Below are 22,176 nucleotides of genomic sequence, written 5' to 3'. Positions count from 1 at the left end.
TTGATGAAATACCCCCAAAATATGTCAACACAAAAAATGAACACACTGTTAGTGTTACCTCAATCAAACTCCATACCTTCATGATCTTCCAACATCTAAATGCCTCTGAATTTGTGAGGTTACTGAGAAACTGAAATAATGTAGACTAGGTTTTTTGTCTAAGTTTGAAATTGTAATTTCTCCTCGAATAAAAGAGACATAGATCAAAGGAGTACGAAAACAGCAAATAGCTAACTCACACGGTACCAGGGTGCCGTTGTACAAAGCGATCTTAGCGCTAAGGTTACCGTAACTCCCATTCATTAACGTAGACTTAAGGTAGTCTTAGCGCTAAGGTTGTTTTGTACAACGGCACCCTGGTGTCTCCCACTGAATGACACCAGTGCATATCATATCTAAAGATATCTACCCACCAACTGGAATTAATTCAAAAGGAGCTCCAACAAATTCTTAACTTCCACAGGGCATTTTTGTTGTAGTTTCTTTTATCTTACGGTCACTGAGTGCGAATGGGGAGCGGTAGGAGTCGGGTGCATAACATATGACGTGTCCCCGAGTATTAAATAAAGACATAACAGATACGGTACGATAACAGCATAGAATTGCCGCTCCTAGATAGTTACCATAATAGGGTCTATATCTGGGTGTGGACTGTATATAAAAGGATTTGATATCTGGATTTTTAGTTTCCACGTTTTGGGCCTTTCCGATCGACTGATATCGACATGTAGCCAAGGTAAGGCTGAACTTTCGAATTACAACAAGGGAGGTAATTCTGTTAACACTAACCTTTCTTTCAGCTAGACAGTTTTCAATTTCCTCTTTAAATAGTGTGTTCAACCCAGGCAATAATAGCGCCAGCCTTATTTTTACAGTGACTAAAATGTTCATGTTGTTGTTGTAAAGCGAAAGTAAAGTTCCGTCCATTCGGTATTATAGTCTAAAGCTGACAAGAGCTTACACTTAAAATTCGTTTATTATCGTCTAATACGATTATAAAAAATTGCATCTCAAGAGCCAAGTTGTATTCTTGACAAAGTCTTTTTCACAGCAAGACACACGTTTCCAGGGTGTTCTTCTTACTCTCTAGAGATCTCTCATTAGGTGAACAATTATTGAATATATACATATCTCTGTTTTGTTGTATCAACATCCGTTCTCCATTATACCGGGACCCGTGAAGATCCAGGTTAGAACTGATCTTCAATAACCCATGCTTGTCCTAAGACTTATAAGTTAAAAAGAAAGATGCAAATTCGTTTCTGTTTTCTGTAACCCGTTTCAGTCTGGGCGTAAGCCACCTGTTAAGTGATCATTATGTGATCATGATCGTTATTGACAATCGGAAGCAATTAGTGCAACACAAGCCAGCGCGTGACTCAGCCTAGATCGCTTGGTAAACCATTTGAATACAATGAATTGCGTTAATCCGGAAGGCACCAGATTATTCGTCAGGATTAACGTGTAATTGTTACCATGCAGGGTTTCATTATCTACAGCCCACTCTACCTGTGTGTGATTTGTGTTTGAGTTGTCGTTTTAGACGTTTTTTTCAGCTATATTATAAACTAACGTATATACCTGAAGTTTTGGGATTATATTCCATAAACAACGTAAATAGTTTCAAAAGATATCCTTTACTGTGATTGGCGTGGGATATCATGAAATATATTGTTGTTGTTGTTGTTTAATCGCACGTGCAAGGTATGCACCAACAGTATAATTGTTAGTGGTATACCTGACGTGTTACAAACACATATTCAGGGGAGACCGCCTTAGGCTGTTGACAGGGTCGGACGTGTTTGCCAGCCGCCCCCGCTGTAAGGGCCTGTGTTGGGTCTAGAATTTCATATTCATTACTGCGTTTGGCTTATATTTCTGTATTATCATTAAGGTAAGTGATTGTAGGCTATCGAGGGTCAAATATTGGCTTATTTTGCCATATTTGTGTGTTTTGTTGGCTCGCGGTGACTTACCGCACCACGTGGCCTCGGTTTTCGCGCATTGTGTCTGCGTGAAATTTTTCATTTCGTCTTGGTCACAGGAATATTTTGGTATGGAGAGCGACAATGATGGGGATGGGGATGATAATATTCATTCTACCTCATTTGAGGAAACCTCGACAGATGCTGAATTTTCAGAGAAATACGTGTCAATGATTTCCAAACGTTTGAAACGAAAACATGAGGATGACCGAGTTGTAAGTGATACGACTTCGTCATTACCTATCAAATTTGTTGTCATTCTTACTTCTGTTGACCCAAGATTACGTTTGACAAACTTGAGTCCAATTGCTTTGGCTCGGGATATCCATAAAGACATTGGCGATGTGGAGTATATGAAAAAACTGGAAAAGGGAGATTTAGTGATACACTGCAGGTCTGCTGAGCAACCTAACCATGCACTGAGTGTAGCGTGTGTCTGTGACGTTCGTGTCAAGAGTTCTGTCCCAAAGAGTCTTAGTGAATCTAAGGGAGTTATTTACAATGTTGACACAGATGTAAATGAGGATGAGATAGTCTAGCAATTGAAAAGTCAAAAGGTTAAAAGTGCCCAAAGACTTTTGCGTGGAAACGAAAAGGAACTTACTACTTCCATTTTTCTTACTTTCTCAACCCCACATTTGCCTGAACGTGCTAGGATGTATTATCAGTCCTTTCGAGTGCGTCTGTATATCCCACCAGCTATTAGATGCTACAATTGCCATAAATTTGGCCATGTTTCAACCCGATGTAAAAGTAAAAAGCCTGTATGTCCCAGGTGCAGTGGTGAGCACAAAGTAGAAAATTGTTCGGAAAAAGTATCGAAGTGTTGCAATTGTGGTGGCAGCCACAGTGCTGCCTACAAGGGATGTGAGAAATACAAGGAGGCAGTATCTGTGCAAAGGGTACGAGTAGAGAGTAAACTGTCTTATGCTGAAGCAACTCGTATAGGCAAGTCCACTCCAACTCCATCTTATGCAGCTACTGTAACCGCCGCTCAGAAATCACGATCTGTGTCTGTACAAGCCTCACAAACAACAGTTGGAACCCGTCCTGTTCCTCTTGCAGCTACATCTGGGTCTAACCCTACCTGTATTTGTAAATGTCAGTCACGAGAGTCAAATTTAAGCCAGAGTGTATCAAATCCACCTGTTACAGCTCAAGTCAGCTCTCCACAGGTAGCCAATCCATTTCTTAGTACTTCTCCTCAAACCTTTTTAACGTTCTTGTTTGAGGTGATTTCAGGATGCTTTAATGCAACAACCAAAGAGGAACAGATTAATCGTCTTGTGTCCGCGGCAAAAATACATCTTAACATCGATGTTCCTAGTGATCTGTTGAGTGAGGTACATGTGGAGATGAATGATGGATAAAGCTTTAGTATTCCTGACCATAATGCAATGGAATGCACAAAGTCTTGTTGCACATGGGGATAATTTAAAGCATTTTCTATCAAATAGGTCACCACTGCCGGATATTATTTGTGTACAGGAAACTTTTCTTTGGCCAGAGAGTCATTTTAGAATTAATGACTATTTTGGTCTACGTCAGGACAGACTAACCAGCAATCCGAATACTAAACATCCTCGGAGAGGTGGTTGCGCTATATTTATTAAGACTGATTTGTCGTATCAGGTTCAAGAATTACCAAATACAGTGTATGAGGCTAACGCAGTAAAAAATTCATTATGAGGAAGATAAAGCCATTACTATTGTTAATATTTATAATACAGGTAAGCCAAACGTAGAAGAATATCTGAAATTAATTTATCCCAATGGAGGCCCATATTTTATATGTGGGGACTTTAACAGCCATAATATGTTTTGGGGAAGCAGCAAGACAAGATTATAATGGTCGGATTGTTGAACAATTTTTAGATGAAGCAGATCTTGTCCTTTTAAACGATGGTAAAATGACCCGCATGGATCTTGGCAAATGGACTTTTTCTCCTTTAGATCTATCAATGATATCATCACACATAGCCAGTAAGTGTAACTGGGATGTATTTCAGGAAGATGCGTTAGGTAGTGACTACTTCCCTGTTTTTACTGAAATTCAGGTTCGACCATATCGAGATTCTTGTGATAAAGTCCCTCGGTGGAAATTCAAGAAGGCTAATTGGGCACTTTTTTCTAGTCTGTGTACTGAACATATCACATCCGATCTTATAAATGGTGATGTTAATATGTCTAATGAAAATATCACAACACAATTAATAAGAATTGCAGAAGAGTCCATTGGAAAATCGTCTGTTAAGAAAGCGGCATTCCCGCCAAAGTCCTGGTGGAATGACAGCTGTAAAAAAGCCAATATCGCAAGGAAAAAAGCATATAATAAGGTTCGCCACTCGTCATTGCCATGTGATTTGGCTGATTTTCGTAAGAAACGAGCTACGTTCCAACGTATTGTACGGAGTACAAAACGATTGAGCTGGAGGAATATATTTCTAATATTAATAGATTTACATCAGTAACTAGTATCTGGTCCAAGGTGAAAACGATCGGTGGAAATAATATTCGTTCACCTATACCGGTAATGGGAGAAGCTGGAGAACTCGTATCAAAAAGTCAGAAAGTAAATTCTCTTGTTAAACAATTGAAATCTGTTAGCAGTTCTGAAAATTATTGTCATGAATTCAGAGAATATAAACAAGTCTTTGAAACAAACTTTATGCCTGAAATGTCTTCTGCCATGTTGGAAAGTAGCTTGGAAATCAATACAGCTATCACTCATGATGAACTTAAGGCAGCCATATCAAGAACACATAATTCGGCACCAGGCGCGGATGAGTTGTGCTATGAAATGTTTAAGCATATGCCAGATTCTACTCTAGCTGTTATTCGGGAACTGTTGAACTTAAGTTAGTGTTCTGGATCCTTGCCTAGGACATGGAGACATGCAATAATAGTTCCTGTGCCCAAACCAGGAAAAGATCCATCGCTTCCTGCGTCATATAGACCGATTGCTCTCACTTCTAATTTATGTAAAATCATGGAGAGAATAGTTACTAATCGCCTGAACTATTATCTTGAGATATTAAAGTTGGATACATCTTTAAACATGAAGTACATTGCATGCGACATTGTGTGGGTCCCAGCACATGTTGGAATACATGGGAATGAGATTGCAGATAATTTGGCCAAATCCGGGTTACAGTTTCCTGAAGTTGATTTATTTAAATTTCAACCAATCCCTAAAGATTATGAAAATGTTTTATCGAAATCTGTTACAAGGAGTTGGCAACAGTTGTGGGATACAGGTACTACCGGCCGACATATGTACAAACTTAGACCATCACTAAAATCTGGTCATAAAATTCGTCGTCGTAAAAGGCGTGATGAGGTTATTCTTTCACGTCTCAGACTTGGACACTGTGGGCTAAATGCTTACAGGAGTATTATAGATAAGACGGTCTCTTCTAAATGTGGCCATTGCAATTTGGAGACGCCTGAAAACATCGAACATTATCTAATTACATGCCCTGGGCATAACAACATAAGACATAATCTCAGAAGTGCTGTACTTGAGGTTGATGATGTATTTTCATTAGAAACAGTTTTGGGCCCCAATATCATGTATGGGTCTGTGCAACGGGCAGTTTTAGATTTTGTCTCGTCATCTTGAAAATATGATGTCATCTAGACAGGCTCTCGAATGGCTTAGACAGATTTAGTTCTGTGGTTTTAAATCATTTTAACACTCTGTCATCTGAACCTACTGCTTTTTTATTGAATGAGTATTTCATTTTTCAGAAATGGAAGTGATTACTTAAGGTTTTAATCCGTAACACAAAGCAGAGGTTATTCGATATATGTATACATCTATCTAAATTAATAGTGTTGTCGTTTCTTTTATCTTAACTAAACGATTCCTTTTGGCAATGAAATTACCTATGATTGTTTATTAAATCAAGTCAATGTGTTGGGCGCAAATAGGCCTCTTATTGGCCCACGTCGCCCTAAAACTATAAAACCAACCAACCAACCTTTCTTTCAGCTAGACAGTTTTCAATTTCCTCTTTAAATAGTGTGTTCAACCCAGGCAATAATAGCGCCAGCCTTATTTTTACAGTGACTAAAATGTTCATGTTGTTGTTGTAAAGCGAAAGTAAAGTTCCGTCCATTCGGTATTATAGTCTAAAGCTGACAAGAGCTTACACTTAAAATTCGTTTATTATCGTCTAATACGATCATGAAAATTTGCATCTCAAGAGCCAAGTTGACAAAGTCTGTTTCACAGCAAGACACACGTTTCCAGGGTGTTCTTCTTTCTCTCTCTCATTAGGTGAATATATACATATCTCTGTTTTGTCGTATCAACACCCGTTCTCCATTATACCGGGACCCGTGAAGATCCAGGTTAGAATCGATCTTCAGTAACCCATGCTTGTCCTAAGAGGCGACCAACGGGATCGGGTGGTCAGGCTCGCTGGCTTGGTGGACGTATGTTATAAAATCCAAATTGCTCATGATTTTCATCACTGGATTGTCTGGTCCAGACTAGATTATGTATCGGACAATATATAACAGTGATAATTATTTATATAAATATAGTAATTAGTATTTACTTCTTATTCACCGGATGAGGGGCTATGTACATACCACGTGGCTCTCAAGAGTTACGTTTTCTTTTCTGCATAAAACTAGTATTAGCAAATGACTAAGTTAAAAAGAAAGATGCAAATTCGTTTCTGTTTTCTGTAACCCGTTTCAGTCTGGGCGTAAGCCACCTGTTAAGTGATCGTTATGTGATCATGATCGTTATTGACAATCGGAAGCAATTAGTGCAACACAAGCCAGCGCGTGACTCAGCCTAGATCGCTTGGTAAACCATTTGAATACAATGAATTGCGTTAATCCGGAAGGCACCAGATTATTCGTCAGGATTAACGTGTAATTGTTACCATGCAGGGTTTCATTATCTACAGCCCACTCTACCTGTGTGTGATTTGTGTTTGAGTTGTCGTTTTAGACGTTTTTTCAGCTATATTATAAACTAACGTATATACCTGAAGTTTTGGGATTATATTCCATAAACAACGTAAATAGTTTCAAAAGATATCCTTAACTGTGATTGGCGTAGGATATCATGAAATATATTGTTGTTGTTGTGCAAGGTATGCACCAACAGTATAATTGTTAGTGGTATACCTGACGTGTTACAAACACTTATCAAAATACCAAGATTATTATAATTCCAAAGTACAGAGTCAATATTTTCCTGCGTTCGTCAGTATGGTTTGGAACCCACGACACGACCAGCAAATCCTGGGACAGACAGGGGACGTAACTTTTCATACCGCCAGCTCGCCTTTTCCTTTCACTGATTGTAGTCTATGGGGCTTAAACAACACAAATGTGTGAATCCTTATCACTGGCAGTTGAAAATAGCATCTGGTCATGAATTTGTCCTGTTTGAATGAATCATCAAAAATAATTAATAAAATGATACTTTTGTATTAAATAATTTATGCCAGAAAGAATATTTGAAGTTGTTCGATATGATTTAACAGTGATACTACAGTGAATGTCATCCGGGCGTGGTCTGTCGGACCTGACTATAGCAGCAGCAGGCGGGGTCAGCGATGTCACGGACGGAGCCTCACACAGGGAGGAGACGTTCGACCACAGATGGGCAGGGCGGAAGGCTAAAGAGACCCTGGCTAGGGCGGGGTTCGTATACACAGGTATTGTGGCTTTAAAATCTAAATTTATCAAACCTGTGTAGACACATAAGGATTTAAACTCAGAGATTAGTGACATGTATCCAACATGCATGCACGTGCCACGTTCCGTGACGTCAGTGGGTTCGTCCTTGAGACGTGCAATACGTTGTTGCACGTGCATTCTGGGAAAGAGAAACAGAGCAAATGAATGCCACACAATACTGTCACTTTGGAAAGCTCAACTCCTGCCCTTGCGATCGTTCAAAAAATTAAACGGCTATTGAAACGCATAGCATGCAAAGACTCACGTCTGCACAACGTCATGAGGCCATTGGGGTGGTCCGTGGGGGAATGTCTCAACGACAAGTGGCTGCACATTTCCACTGCCACCGGAACACCATTTCTGCACTGGTGAGGTCATCGATCGGCCACGTTCTGGACGTCCACGTGTAACAACGCCAAGACAGGACAGATGGATAAGGGTGACCCATCTTCGCCACAGGTTTCAGACTGCAGTGATGACTGCCCGAACCATCCCAGGACTTTGCCGTATCCACCCGAACACAGTTCGACAACGTTTACGTCATCACGGGATCAGACCACGACGTCCCGCCATACGGCCTATCCTGACCAACGTCATCGACAAGCTCGCCGAATGTGCTGCCGAAATCATGTCCGCAGACCCTTGCTTTGGTGGAGAAATGTTGTTTTTACAGATGAGTCCAGGTTTAACATTTCCCATAGTGATGGACGTCAACGTGCCTATAGATGCGTGAGAGAACGTTATGCACAGGCCCGTGTCTTGGAGAGGAATCGCTTTGGTGGTGGTGGTTCCGTGATGATTTGGGGAGGATTAACAGCACGCCAAAGAACTCCTTTGGTGATTGTTCAGGGCAACTTAACTGGTGTGGGCTACAGGGATCAGATTCTTCGACCTGTGGCAATTCCTTTTCTGCAACGTCATGGCCCTGGGTTAACATTCCAACAGGACAATGCCCGCCCTCATACGGCAAGGGTTGCTCTGGATTTCTTGCAACACCACAACGTTGACTTACTGCCTTGGCCTGCAAATTCACCAGATCACTCGTCGTCGATGCACTGCTGTTCTCAATGGTGGATATACCCGTTATTGAGCTTGTGACATGGTCGTTTGACCCCTGTCCCGCTTGTGGACTCATGACGTCATTGTGATTGACTTTTCAATTGAAATTCTCCCGACTTGTTATGGTCTCATGATCCCTACATTAAAGTTTATATGTACCTTTCACATTGTTATCGTACTTATCAACTGGGATAATATTTTGACAATGCACAGTTTCTTTATGTGGCTAGTATATAATCGAAGACTATAACTTATCCCTTGGGGAATTCACTTTCCCGAAACATGGGGTACACAAAACTATTCTCCGAGAAATAAGTGAGATGAAAAGGGGTTTAACGTCGTAATTGAGAATATTTGGCCCATATGACGACGTGCATACGTGTGTATGTGTATGTGCGGCAGCTTGATTACGGCCTAATCCGTCGAATTTTGAACAGTCAGCAGTGCCGATCCGTCGAATCATGCTTGAGTGGTTCTGTGCTAATCGGTCGAATTTCAGACCGTGTTAACACACTGGGAGAGTCCAAGTTCATTGATTAAGGGATCGGCTTGTATTGGATTAGACTACATGTTTTCTTAAATAGTTTTAACTCAATTCAGTTCAATTCTTTATTTACCTTTAGCTGTACAGAAACATGAAAATATCGTCGAAATTTAGACAAATATTTTGTATAAATTGCAGGAATTGATTTTTGAAGATAATATTGCAAAGTAAAAATCAATAATATATTTATACAATCTACACTTAGTAAAACTGGACAACTGACTTCCAATATACTGGAAAACATTACCAATAAGTCTTTGTTTAATGACAGGCAGATAAGAGACATTCAATTCTTGCTTATACCATATATCACCAAAACCAAGGGTTGTCAATATATTCTTAACCTGTAAGGCCCAGTTCTGAACATTATTTGTTTCCACCTCATCATGTAGATATTCATAACCCCCACGTAGAATATAGTTATCAGTTCCTAGCAGCTTAATCCAGTACTTGACAATATTGCAGAACATCCATTTGTAGCGCAAAGGATAACGACCAAGTTCGATTTTTGACACCCAATAACACGCTTACAATAATCCAAATGTAATCTGTCAATGTTTTCAGCCTTATGAGAGCCCCATACTTTAGACGCTTAGCACAACACACTTCCAACATAGCAGTCGAAAACAGACAATATCATTGATTGTGTTGGACACTTGCTCGGAGTATGGTGATCGTGTGTGACATTCCTACAAACTGAAAATATGTCGATGAAATAATGTTTCATTTTGTTGAATGCAGATGTAGATATAATATTTTTGTATATATTTCTCCTTATGAAGGCATTTTATTTAGTGCATCAATTTCAATATTGTACAAAAGTACAAAAATAAAGAGGAAAAAAAACCCTGTATTTAATCATCAATTTCTCATTGCATCATGTGAGTAGGCAAAGATATAAAAGTACAACAATAAAGAGAGTCAAACCATCCAACACCCCTTGCGTCTTTTTCTTGGTATGATCCAATGTTTTGATAACTAATTAATAGCTAAGATCACAGTGTTCATCCGTCGAATGCATTTTACTACTCTGAAATCAGAAATTCGACGGATCGGTACGCGACCGGCTGCTTATACTAGCCCAGACTGAAGCTGGTTTTATAGTGCTAGTTCACTGAGATACCATGCCGCAGTTAAGCATGAATAATACCCCACTCTGACACAGCATACTGACTCCGAGCCGACCAGTCCTTGTTGTACCCATTAATGCCGAGCGCCAGTCAGGGACCAACAAGTACCACATTTTAACGTCTTTTGGTATGACGCGGCCGGGGATCGAACCCGCGACCTTCCGCTCTCCGGGCGGACGCTCCAACCAATACACCACGCAGGCGGTCCTCTCCGAGAAATAAGCATACAAGGAATTTTCTTACTGCGTCTTTTTCAGTGTTTATCATTTACCTGAATGTGGAACCAAACTGCCATGTGTGCTCCAAACTATACTTTGCTCCTGTTTAGGTTCTGTGAAAGTCAACTTACCGCTAAAGCTTTTTACCAAGTGCGGCGTTAAACTACAACGTTTCAACAAACGACCTGTCGCTGTTAGGCGCGGTGTGTAGGCCTATAGACAAGAGAAATGTTTTCTAGTACATAGTCTGCTTTAAATGACCTTATGATCACTATGTCATATGACAAAACACAATACCATATGACAATCCAACCCCGCGTGTTCATTGCGACACAAACACGTGGGTAGTGACAACAAAACATGTGGTCGGCATCACGTGTCACGCAATGACTGAACGGTTTTTATAGAGAAGAAGAAGAAGAAGAAGAAGAAAATATATTTATTTTTGTGTCTCATGTTATATATAAAACATATAGCTGTAGATAGCATTTCTACACTGGTGTTACGGATGGATTACCAAACCGTATGACGTAAATATGTTTTGATCTGCTGTGAAGTTACGCAAAGGCGGTATTACAATGGATTATCTCTATAAGACTTGTGTGTCATACAGGCGTTGCCGCACGTTATTGACCGCGGTGTACAAGTCATGCGATGAAAGGTACCAACCAGCTGATCGCAAGATGACCCATGAGCATAACCCTTATTGTTTGCACTGCTATGTTACCGTATTACTCACGCTGGGGTAGCCTAATGGTTAAAGCGTCCGCTCGTCTCACCGAAGACCCGGGTTCGATTCCCCACATGGGTACTATGTGTGAAGCCCATTTCTGGCCCCCGCAGAGATATTGCTGGAATATTGCTAAAAGCTGCGTAAAACACATACTCACTCACTTCAATTAAATTCATGGGAAAGAATTGCAATATGATTTAAGACATCAATCCTGATGTAAATTACATCCTAAATGTACACAGTGATTCACAAAAGTAATCTCTTGTAATTTCAAATCGATTGGTATTGTATGTTTCCCTATCTGGGTATCGCTCTCAAACGTTGAGTAAACTGACGTTTAAAAGAAAGTACACAATGTTTGAAACACTTATATTGCAAAATAGTTACGCTATCTTCTGGAAAATATTCCCAGGATACCATGAGTGTACTATCTTTCGGACGTCAGTTTGTATTCAGGAGCAAGGTGGCCCAGTGGTCTGAGGAGTCAACCTGTCATTGATGTTCGAATCCCAGTTACCCCAGCTGTGTGTATGTTTGTCAGCACCATACTCGTAGGTTTTACCAAAACGATAAACATCGGGTTCCCGTTCCACAATAAAGTAACAGCTGCACTGAACACAAACCACTCACTCAAGTATTCTTTACAAGCATTATTCTACCACGACTTTAGTAAATACTGATTTGTGATTGCAAAATCAAAGTTATTCAGGGGTATATAATCACGTTATATACCTCTGATTTCCCAACACAGTATGTATCTTTTATAAATCTTAATAACGTGGTTATGGTAGAATGGAGATACACATACTGTGTTGAAAAATCAGAGGTATAAAACGAAGTTCGGTTATAATTAAAAATTTAGAGCTATTATAATTTCGTTATATACCTCTGATTTTCCAACACAGTGTGTTTATCTCCTAATTGTAACACACAGCTCGTAACATGGTATATATTTTTACAAACACCAAACGATACCTGATGTACATTGAAAACCCCGTCTTACACATCATATGTCGATGTGTAATTGATTTATTCAACATTTTTAAATCGTTACCGCAATAACTGACCAAAGGATGATGAAGAACGCTGATTTTAGTTTCATATATTTGAGTACGTCTTTAAACCAAACGCACCTGGATGTGTACAGCTTGCCACTCGTTTTCACTTTCACAGGGGGACAATTTGCAATGATGTACGGAATTAATTTGAGTGGGTTCTATATGTGCTTCCAATAAGGGGATTAAGGTTTACACAGATTAATGTATAGCTGGGATACGCTAAAGTTTATGTCCCAGTTTCAGAGTGAGTGAGTGAGAGGGTTTTGTTTTACGCCACACTCCTAAATATTCCAGCTATATGGCGTCGGTCTCCCACTTTCAGAAAGAGAAGGATGGGAAGCACTATACTTGCATTTTCATAGCATATTCACATTCATGTCATCCACAGGTATCGGAGACAAGGTGGAGTGTAGGATCCGCAGACCTTAAGGAGAAAGCAAAGTGACAGTGATTCCCATGCTCACAGTATATGCTCGACTCTCCTTCAGCCAAATATGGAAAGGCCACTGTCGCTTTTATTTCACTGTTCTGAAACGAGTTTTGTTTACTTCCTAGGTATCGGAGACAAGGTGGAGTGTGAACGCTGTGGTCTGAAGCTCCTCAACTGGACGGACACAGATGACGCTCTACACGAACATGCCACCAGGAGGACTCACTGCCCCTTCATCGTCTCCTTGTACTGGAAGCTGGGACAGACTCCGCCTCCAAAACATCCCAAGTACCAATCTCTACAGGCACGGCTAGACACCTTCGTTGACTGGCCGAGAAGATATGTGCCCAAAACTCCCGAGGAACTGGCATCAGCGGGCTTCTTCTACATCGGGTCAGCTGACCGGGTCACGTGTTTCCAGTGTGGGATAACTCTGAGAGACTGGGAGGAAGAACATGATCCTGTGGCGGAACATCAGAAGTACTCGGAACACTGTCAGTTCATCAACAAGACAGACCTGAACCAGCTTGGAGTTGCTACGAGGACGGGTTCCACGGCGGCAAATGACCAAGTTGGAGTGAGGACGGATCCCATGTCGATGGATGACCAAAGTACCTCCCATACTGGTGGTCATAGTGTTCCAGTAGCCAATAGCTCATCGGACGCTTGCCCAATACAATCATCCTCCATGGTCAAGTCAGCCCAAGGTCAAGTCAGCCTAATGGTCAGCAGTCATGTGTCTTGTCATTCTATAGAAGAGGGTTCCTCTACAACATCTAACCTTCAATCAGCGCCCCTGGAATGTGCATCCAAGGGTGAGGCCGAACCTCCCCCAGTTTCTGATTCCATAGATACACTGGGATCTGAGCCAGGGCAACAGAGCTCACAACGGCTGGTTGTCGAAAACAAACGTCTCCGTGAAAAAAGTACGTGCAGGGTGTGTCGGAACGAAGCTGTTTGTGTACTCTTTCTGCCCTGTGGTCATTTGGTCACCTGCTCAAGGTGCGCGCCTACGATAGCAGATTGTATCGTCTGTAGCAAAACCATATTTGGAACAGTCAAAACTTTTTTTTCATGATATCTTAACACTTTCCCAGCGAATCAAACTTAGATATAAAATATATGTTATCAAGTGTGTGTTCAACTGTTTGTCATTTTTTCCGGGTAAAAATGACCTTTTCATTCACTAAACAATGGCAATGCTATGTATACCAATAGATGCATCAGGAAGTTGTGTGACTCAGTAAAATGCATTACGGCCAAACAAAATCTCAGTTGTTTGTTAATTCCCATCTGTCGTCTAGTTATTGCTCACTGTGATATGATTACAGAGCCAAAATGTAGGTATCTCATATCAAACTGATACACCAACGATGGAAGTCCACCAGCCTAATAGTATTGAAAAGTATGTGTAAATGACGATAAAGCGTCGGGGAGAATTTGAAATGAAGATCGTATATAGCTGAAATGTCCCTAACAAAGGTTCATAAATAGAGCGTGCAGTTATATAAGCCTATATAAGGCAAATAATAGCTATAGCGTATCATGTTCCGCGTTTACTCACACTGACACCTCTGTATGTCCCAATAAGGTGGCCTGTTCGGGTGGACTATATATAAATATATATCTCAAGGAAAAGCCTAATGTCACGTGACATACAAAACTCATGACAGCTGTCAGCTGGGGAGGGAGTCTCCATTCGGTCTCTGCGTGTTCACAAGGGTCGTAGAATACGTTCCTCTCAATCAACATACTGTAAGTACTGTGAAAGGTGATCACGTATAGGTAATACTGTCATTTTCTTTTAACATATTTGGATTGTTATGACATGTTTGATATTCGATTACTACCGTTATTAAATCGTTATTTGGAAAGAAAGAATAGTGACTAAAACGTTTGATTAACTGACGATGTTATTCCAGTAGCGGGGCGGTGGGGTAGCCTAGTGGTTAAAGCGTTCGCTCGTAACACCGAAGACCCGGGTTCGATTCCCCCCATGGGTACTATATGTGAAGCCCATTTCTAGCCCCCGCAGACTCACTCACTCACTCTACCCCGTTGAGAGTAGATGACGTAGATATAAATATACTATTCACACTTTGCTAAGGATCACATCCTGGATTCAACAGAAAACTATTATGTGGGGTCAAATTTGGTTTAAATATCTAAGCTTATTGTCAGCATGGATCCTAGGTTTCAGTATGTCATTGCATCTTTGTGGATCCCATACCTGCTATTGACATGTGTTGTTTATTTGTCAATGACTCGTTCCATGATCTGCAAAATGGTTGATTGGTGCCATGAAAACCATTTTTATGGTTACTCATGTATCAAGTGCATAAGGCTGTTTGAGGTGTTGCCATATTGTTATTTATCCAGTTATAAGTGGATACAGTTTCAAATTATAAATCTACTTTTAAGTAAAGTTGTGAATTTTTGGGATCCTTAGCAAAGTGTGAGTAGTATAAGTAAACTAACATGACTTAATATCGGTTGACACAGACACACGGCGTGTATTAGATGTCCGCTGGTACAAAACGTCTCTCAGACGTTGATGACTCGTTCTTGTGGTCAACTGAGATCGGAGAGAATGTCCAGCACCGACTTCAGACCTACGGACAAGACGGACAGAGATGGACAGGGAAGAAGGACAAGGCAGTACTGGCCAGAGCAGGTTTCACATTTACTGGTATGTGAATGAAATGTTCATCTGTTAAAAGTTGTGATTACCTTTATGGAGCCGATCGGGTAGCCCAGTGGTGAAGCGCTGGCTCGTCACACATAAGGTTCAGTTCTCAAAATGGCACAACGTGTCAATCCCGTTCTTGGTGAAAACCCAAGTCGCACACTTACTTGGCATTTACTTTCAGAGGTTTGATGTCAAATTGACTCCGTTATCAATCTGTAAGGCAATGGTGACATGCCTGTCTAACGCATTTCAGTTGTGTCCCTGTGTTGTGTGTTCGAAGCCTAATTTCTTTCTGATCATGAACCATGGTCTCTCGGCACCATATATATGCATGCCGCATTACCACCAAAATGTTAAATGGCCATGACAGGTGTAAATCTGTCTTTCCCTAAGCAATAAGCCTGATCATCGTTTTGGTAAGAAAACACATGTAAAAATCAGCATAAAGACCCAAAACATTTTCATAAAATCGGGTTGTTTTAAATTTGATAATAACACTTTAGAAAAGATCCAAAATTGTACATTCACACAATATTGTATTAAACAACGGGCACGTTATATATGTACATGTATATATTTCCGTAACTTCCACTGACTAGTCATTACATAACACATCGATGAATGTACATTACAATATAAACAGGCAGATACATACATCTGACTTGTGAGTGAGTGAATTTAGTTTAATGGCGCACTGAGCAATATTCCAGCTATATGGCGGCGGTCTGTAAACAATCGAGTCTGGACCAGACAATCCAGTGATCAACAGCATGAGCATCGATCTGCGCAATTGGGAACCGATGACATGTGTCAACCTAGCCAGCGAGCCTGACCATGCGATCAAATTAGTCGCCTCTTACGACAAGCATGGGCTACTGAAGGTTCATTCTAACCCGGACCTTCATGGGTTCTGACTTGTGAATTCAGTCACTACAGTGTACTCTGAAGTTTAGAACGTATCATGGCTGGCGCCACTCCTAATTGAGTGGCGTACAACGCCGAGTTAAGCAGCTATTTTAAATGATTGAATCTGGACCAAGCAAACCGTTTCTGAAAGCGTGAGCAACAACCAAAACCATTGGGATTCGATTATATTGCATCAACCAAGTTACCGATGATAGTCTGATCTATGGAGGGGCGGTGGGGTAGCCTAGAGGTTAAAGCGTTCGCTCGTCCCGCCGATGGCCAGGGATCGATTCCCCACATAGGTACAATGTGTATGCTCCCCAGGCAGTTGAGATTGACAATACGATGTGCCGTGGAGATTGACATCCAGTGAACGAGGGAAAAACAAAGCGCCTTTGAGCAGCTGAGCTGAGCTGGATATCGGCGCTATACAAATGCTAGCATAATAATAATAATCTAATGTGTGAAGCCCATTTCATGGAATACTGGTGGAGACTTCAAGGCTCACACTGGATGGAAGCAGGGCATCTACTCTCCTCAGCTATCATCGCTGGAGACTTCAAGGCTGCACGTGTGGTCGTGAGTGAGTGAGTTTAGTTTTATGCCGTTTTTACCAATATTCCAGCAATATCACGGCGGGGGACAGCAGAAATGGGCTTCCCATGGTCGTATAAGACCTATAGTGTGTCAGAATGCAATATAGCAATTCAACACCTGAGACAAATACAAAAGTATCTTCCTGTGTATAATACTCCGTTCCTCTTCCTTGTAATAGACCGCGCCTCTTCTGTTTGTAATCAATGCACAAGGTTATTGTTTTTCTTTGTTGTTCTTGCCGCACACGGCAGTCCAACTATATGGCGGCGGTCTGTACCTAATCGGGTTTGTACCAGACAATATCCAGTGACTTACAGTATACATGTACAAGCTTTCTGAGCATTCTTTAAGATGGAATGTGACAATAGGGCGTTACTCGAATGACCAGAGGTTGTTGGGTGGACCCGCAAGGCTTCGTGACTACCGGGTAAAACTGTTCACACGCCGAATACCCGTCAATTATTCGTGACTACCGGGAACAAGTGTTAACGCCATGAGAATATGACGTGTCTGTCAATCTGGTCAATAGTTGTCTCCATCTTAAGTACATTTCTTTTAAGCTTGTATGATACACCTTGCCACCGATAATAAACTTTTAATACCTATGTTCAGTCTAGGTTAATTGCAATACCTAGAATTCGTTATCGGGCAATTAGCTTAAGGCCGCACACCTTAAACGAACCAAGAGAAGTTCGTTCCTATTACTGGCCGGTCTATATTCGGTGTATCTCAACAATGAAGTACCCCGAATATGGGCCGTTATTTATACACCGAGGTTCTCAGAGGTTATGAGTGAGTGAGTGAGTTTGATTTTACGCCGCTTTTAGCAATATTCCAGCAACATCACGGCGGAGGACACCAGAAATGGGCTTCAAACAGTTTGCCCATGTGGGGAATCGAACCTGGGTCTTCGGCGTGACGAGCGAAGGCTTTAACCACTAGGCTACCCCACCGCCCCCAGAGGTTATGAGACGTTCATGTATCCATATAAACAATACTTACAATGTTGCTAATCAGCAGTGCTGACTATCTGAATCTTGAGATAACCTCCCAGCTTTGAACAACACGAGTATGCAGAAATGACTAAATTTACCTCTCTCGAAGATACTGTTATCATAGAATAATGTTTACTTCTATCTTCGCTCTGAACGATTAGTACAAAACGCTTAGCGAGTAAACTTGGCAATAAAGGCATGCGTATACCGACAACGACTGGTTATAGACGAGGGACGTGTATGTAGTCTAAACGCTTAATACATAAAGCTTACCAGCGGGAGTATCCCTTTTTATAGGACGACGTGTTGGCTTTAAATGAGAGGCAATCCCTAAACGATTCAGTAAAAGCTTTATATTCTGGTTCATACTGCCTGATACTATGCCTATACTACAGGCAATACTGACCACTGACTGGGTAATAATGCTGGACTATGAGTACCACTGAGACCACAGACACGGCAATATCATTATAGTGAGTGAGTGTAGATTTACGCCGCTTTTAAAATATTCCAGCAATATTATATCACGCGGGGGACACCAGAAACGGGATTCACACATTGTACCCATGTGGTAAATTGAACTCAGGTCTTCGGTTTGACGAGCGAAGTCTTTAACCACTAGGCTACCCCACCGCCGCGCGGTATAAGTATAACGTATGATAATTTATTTTAATGTTAGAAATTTCAATACTAAAAGATATATACCTTTGTTGGATTGGCACTAAGTATATGACTATGAACAGTGTAAACTCATTGGATTAGGATGTGTTGCCAGGGGAACAGGATACGCAGACCTTTGGAGAGAGTGAGTGTGAGTGAGTTTAGTTTTACGCCGCTTTTAGCAATATTCCAGCAATATCACGGCGCGGGGGAAATGGGCTTCACACAGTGTGCCCATGTGGGGATTCGAACCCGGGTCTTGGGCGTGACGAGCGAACGCTTTAACCACTAGGCTACCCCACCGCCCCTTTTGGAGAGAGCAAAGTGAGAGTAATACACATGCTCATAGTATATCGACTCTCCTGCCAAATATGGAAAGGCTCTTGTCGCTTTTATTTCCGATTATTCCACTGTTCTGAAACAACTTTTGTTTACTTCCTAGGTATCGGAGACAAGGTGGAGTGTGAACACTGTGGTCTGAAGCTCCTCAACTGGACGGACACAGATGACGCTCTACACGAACATGCCACCAGGAGGACTCACTGCCCCTTCATCGTCTCCTTGTACCGGAAGCTGGGACAGACTCCGCCTCCGAAACATCCCAAGTACCAATCTCAACAGGCACGGCTAGACTCCTTCGTTGATTGGCCGAGAAGATATGTCCCCAAAACTCCTGAGGAACTGGCATCAGCGGGCTTCTTCTACATCGGGTCAGCTGACCGGGTCACGTGTTTCCAGTGTGGGATAACTCTGAGAGACTGGGAGGAAGAACATGACCCTGTGGCGGAACATCAGAAGTACTCGGAACACTGTCAGTTCATCATCAAGATAGACCTGAACCAGCTTGGAGTTGCTACGAGAACGGAAGAAGGAAAGACTAGCGAACAATCTGGAGTTTCCCTGACGAATGACGCTGTCAGACAGAATGCAACTGATAACATTCACGATACCAGTGACAGCTGTTTAGAAACCAACAATTCAGATGAGGCTTGTGGAATACAAAACACATATTCTTCGATTGATGCAAGCGTCAGCCAAATCATTGGAGGTTTGAATCTTTCAACGTGTCAGATATTTGAAGCGGATTCTTCGGCATCTACAGCAGCATATTTGCCACGAAGAACCACGCCAACGGGTACTGCAAATGAAGGTTTGGCTGGGGCTGGGACTGGTTCTTGCTCCACAGATACACAGGGAGAACTGCCCGGACAAGGTTGCCCTGCCAGACCTGCCTCTCGGCGATTAGTTGTCGAAAACAAACATCTCCGTGAAAAAAACACGTGCAGGGTGTGTCGGAACGAGACTGTAGGTGTACTGTTCTTGCCCTGTGGTCATCTGGTCACGTGTTCTGGGTGCGCATTCAACTGTACTGATTGTATTGTATGTCGCAAAGCAATACTTGGAACGGTTAAAACGTTTTTCTCATAAAAACAAAGAAATTACAGAAACTATTTTTAGTAATCAATGAAACACTGTGTCGAAAGTCGTGTTCTTATTTCAAAGGGTATTTCCTTTATATCGTTGGACTGATGACATTTTAAGAATATTTGTCAATGACGATGGTATGGTTTTTGACGACATTATTTTTGTAACCGGATTCGTCGTTTTAGACCTGGGAAGGAAACGCTGCCCTTTCCTGCAGTGTGTAAACTGCCTGGATGCTTACACAAGATGTGATCAAAATATTACAAACATTCACAAGAAATACATCATCATCATCTTCATCATCATCATCATCATCATCATCATCATCATCATCATCATCATCATCATCGAATAACAAGTTCTTGTTTGTTCTAGTTAACCATCATCAAACATCGGTGCCTACTTTTCCTTGCCCCGAATTTGGTGATGTATGACATTGTATCCGTCTCCATGGTGAAAAATGTGGCGGGGGCAGCGGTTGTCACTAACACTGAAAACAAATCTTCTTGTCAAATGGATAGATTTTTTGGGATTCAATTAAACGGTGACACAAAAGGCGCCGCACGCAATTCGCCGTGCATCCCTTAACGGATTTCAGAAATGTTTTCATGCATGTCAGCACGGTACCTGACGAGGTGACCGCCTCCGTAGTGTAGTGGTTAGAGCGTCCGCCCGGAGAGCGGAAGGTCGCGGGTTTGATCCCCCACCGCGTCATACCAAAAGACGTTAAAATATGGTACTTGTTGGTCCCTGCCTGGCGCTCGGCATTAATGGGTACAACAAGGATTGGTCGGCTCGGAGTCAGTATAATGTGTCTGAGTGGGGTATTCATGCTTCACTGCGGCATGGTATCTCAGTGGGCGAGCACTATAAAACCAGCTTCAGTCTGGGCTAGTACAAGCAGCCGCACATACACATACACACGCATGCACGTCGTCATATGAGCAAAATATTCTCAAGCACGACGTTAAACCCAGTTTCACCTCACCTCACCTGACGAGGTTTGTTCTGTAGGCCTGTAGCTTTAACCTTCATCACCTTGGGGACCCGTGAAGATTCAGGTTAGAATTGGTCTTCAGCAACCCATGCTTGTCGTAAGAGGAGACTAATGGGATCGGGTGGTCAGGCTGGTTAACCTGGTTGACACATGTCATCGTATCCCGATTGCGTAGATGGATGTTCATGCTGTTGATCACTGGATTGTCTTGTCCAGACTCAATTAATTACAGACCGCCGCCATATACCTGGAATTTTGCAGAGTGCGGCGTAAAACTAAACTAACTCACCATCCTAGACTTTCTTCATTATGTTATAATAAAAGTACTGTACACTAGGTATGCTTTTCTTTACTTCTTGTCTGTGAGTAGGTTCAAGGTAATAACACAAACATGGCTGCCGTAGTGTTATGTCCATTCGGTACCACAACTTCACACTGCCACAAGGCCTCCCTTTCGTAGAATTACCTTTCCGCACGAACTGCATCCCTCTGTATCAGGGGATGTCAAATGGAAACATCTCAGACCCAGGAATATTCTCTAGAAAATAATCTATTTTGTATCTGAACACAATCTACTCAAGCAAATGTGGGGAATGAAGTAAAATCAATTGCTGTCAGCAATCACTTTAATTATATATAGTGTCAGTGTGAATTATTTAGAGTATAAATGACGTAATCTGTTACAACATTTACAGATTAAGGATGCATCGAACTATCGATGGATTGCAATTGTTGAGTCTCCGATAGCAATTAATCGATGATAGAAACGAAAAACTATCGATGCATCGATAATATGGGTGGCTCTCGATAGTTTAGTAATTGACTTCCCTTGATAAATGCGCAGCGCAAAATACAGGAAATACCAGATTCGTTCACTTTGATTTAGACTTATCCGCCCCTGTTACCCCTAAACAAACATGGTGGTAAACATGGCATGAGACTCGGAGTTTGAAATTGTGAATAACAATAAGTTTATGTTTTAACTGTTTACTTGATCAGGGTTCCAGTTTCTTGTCAGTTATTAAAAGAGACTGAAACTACTTC

At 41.6% G+C, this 22,176-nt stretch overlaps 2 protein-coding genes across 3 annotated transcripts; both read left to right on the top strand.

The window, feature by feature from the left end:
• The first annotated feature begins 587 nt into the window (after positions 1-587).
• LOC124289667 (baculoviral IAP repeat-containing protein 7-like) lies at positions 588-14,132 on the top strand. Of its 2 annotated transcripts, XM_046726278.1 has the most exons (3): positions 588-736; positions 7,496-7,669; positions 12,989-14,132. In XM_046726278.1, exons 2-3 carry the CDS (start codon positions 7,510-7,512, stop codon positions 13,939-13,941), a joined length of 1,113 nt encoding a protein of 370 aa, XP_046582234.1. In that variant the 5' UTR covers positions 588-736; positions 7,496-7,509; the 3' UTR covers positions 13,942-14,132. The 2 variants fall into 2 exon arrangements, with proteins under 2 accessions (XP_046582234.1, XP_046582243.1); XM_046726287.1 differs by lacking the exons at positions 588-736; positions 7,496-7,669 and adding an exon at positions 12,337-12,821.
• Positions 14,133-14,241: 109 nt separating this feature from the next.
• On the top strand, positions 14,242-20,723 carry LOC124289658 (putative inhibitor of apoptosis). The gene is made up of 3 exons (XM_046726268.1): positions 14,242-14,618; positions 15,366-15,552; positions 19,153-20,723. Exons 2-3 carry the CDS (start codon positions 15,384-15,386, stop codon positions 20,136-20,138), a joined length of 1,155 nt encoding a protein of 384 aa, XP_046582224.1. The 5' UTR covers positions 14,242-14,618; positions 15,366-15,383; the 3' UTR covers positions 20,139-20,723.
• Positions 20,724-22,176: the final 1,453 nt, after the last annotated feature.

This window comes from Haliotis rubra, unplaced genomic scaffold (assembly GCF_003918875.1).
Source record: "Haliotis rubra isolate DU_JTF1 unplaced genomic scaffold, ASM391887v1 Scf112, whole genome shotgun sequence".
NCBI classification, from domain to species: Eukaryota; Metazoa; Mollusca; class Gastropoda; order Lepetellida; family Haliotidae; genus Haliotis; species Haliotis rubra.
This window is presented reverse-complemented; position numbering and strand designations above follow the sequence as displayed.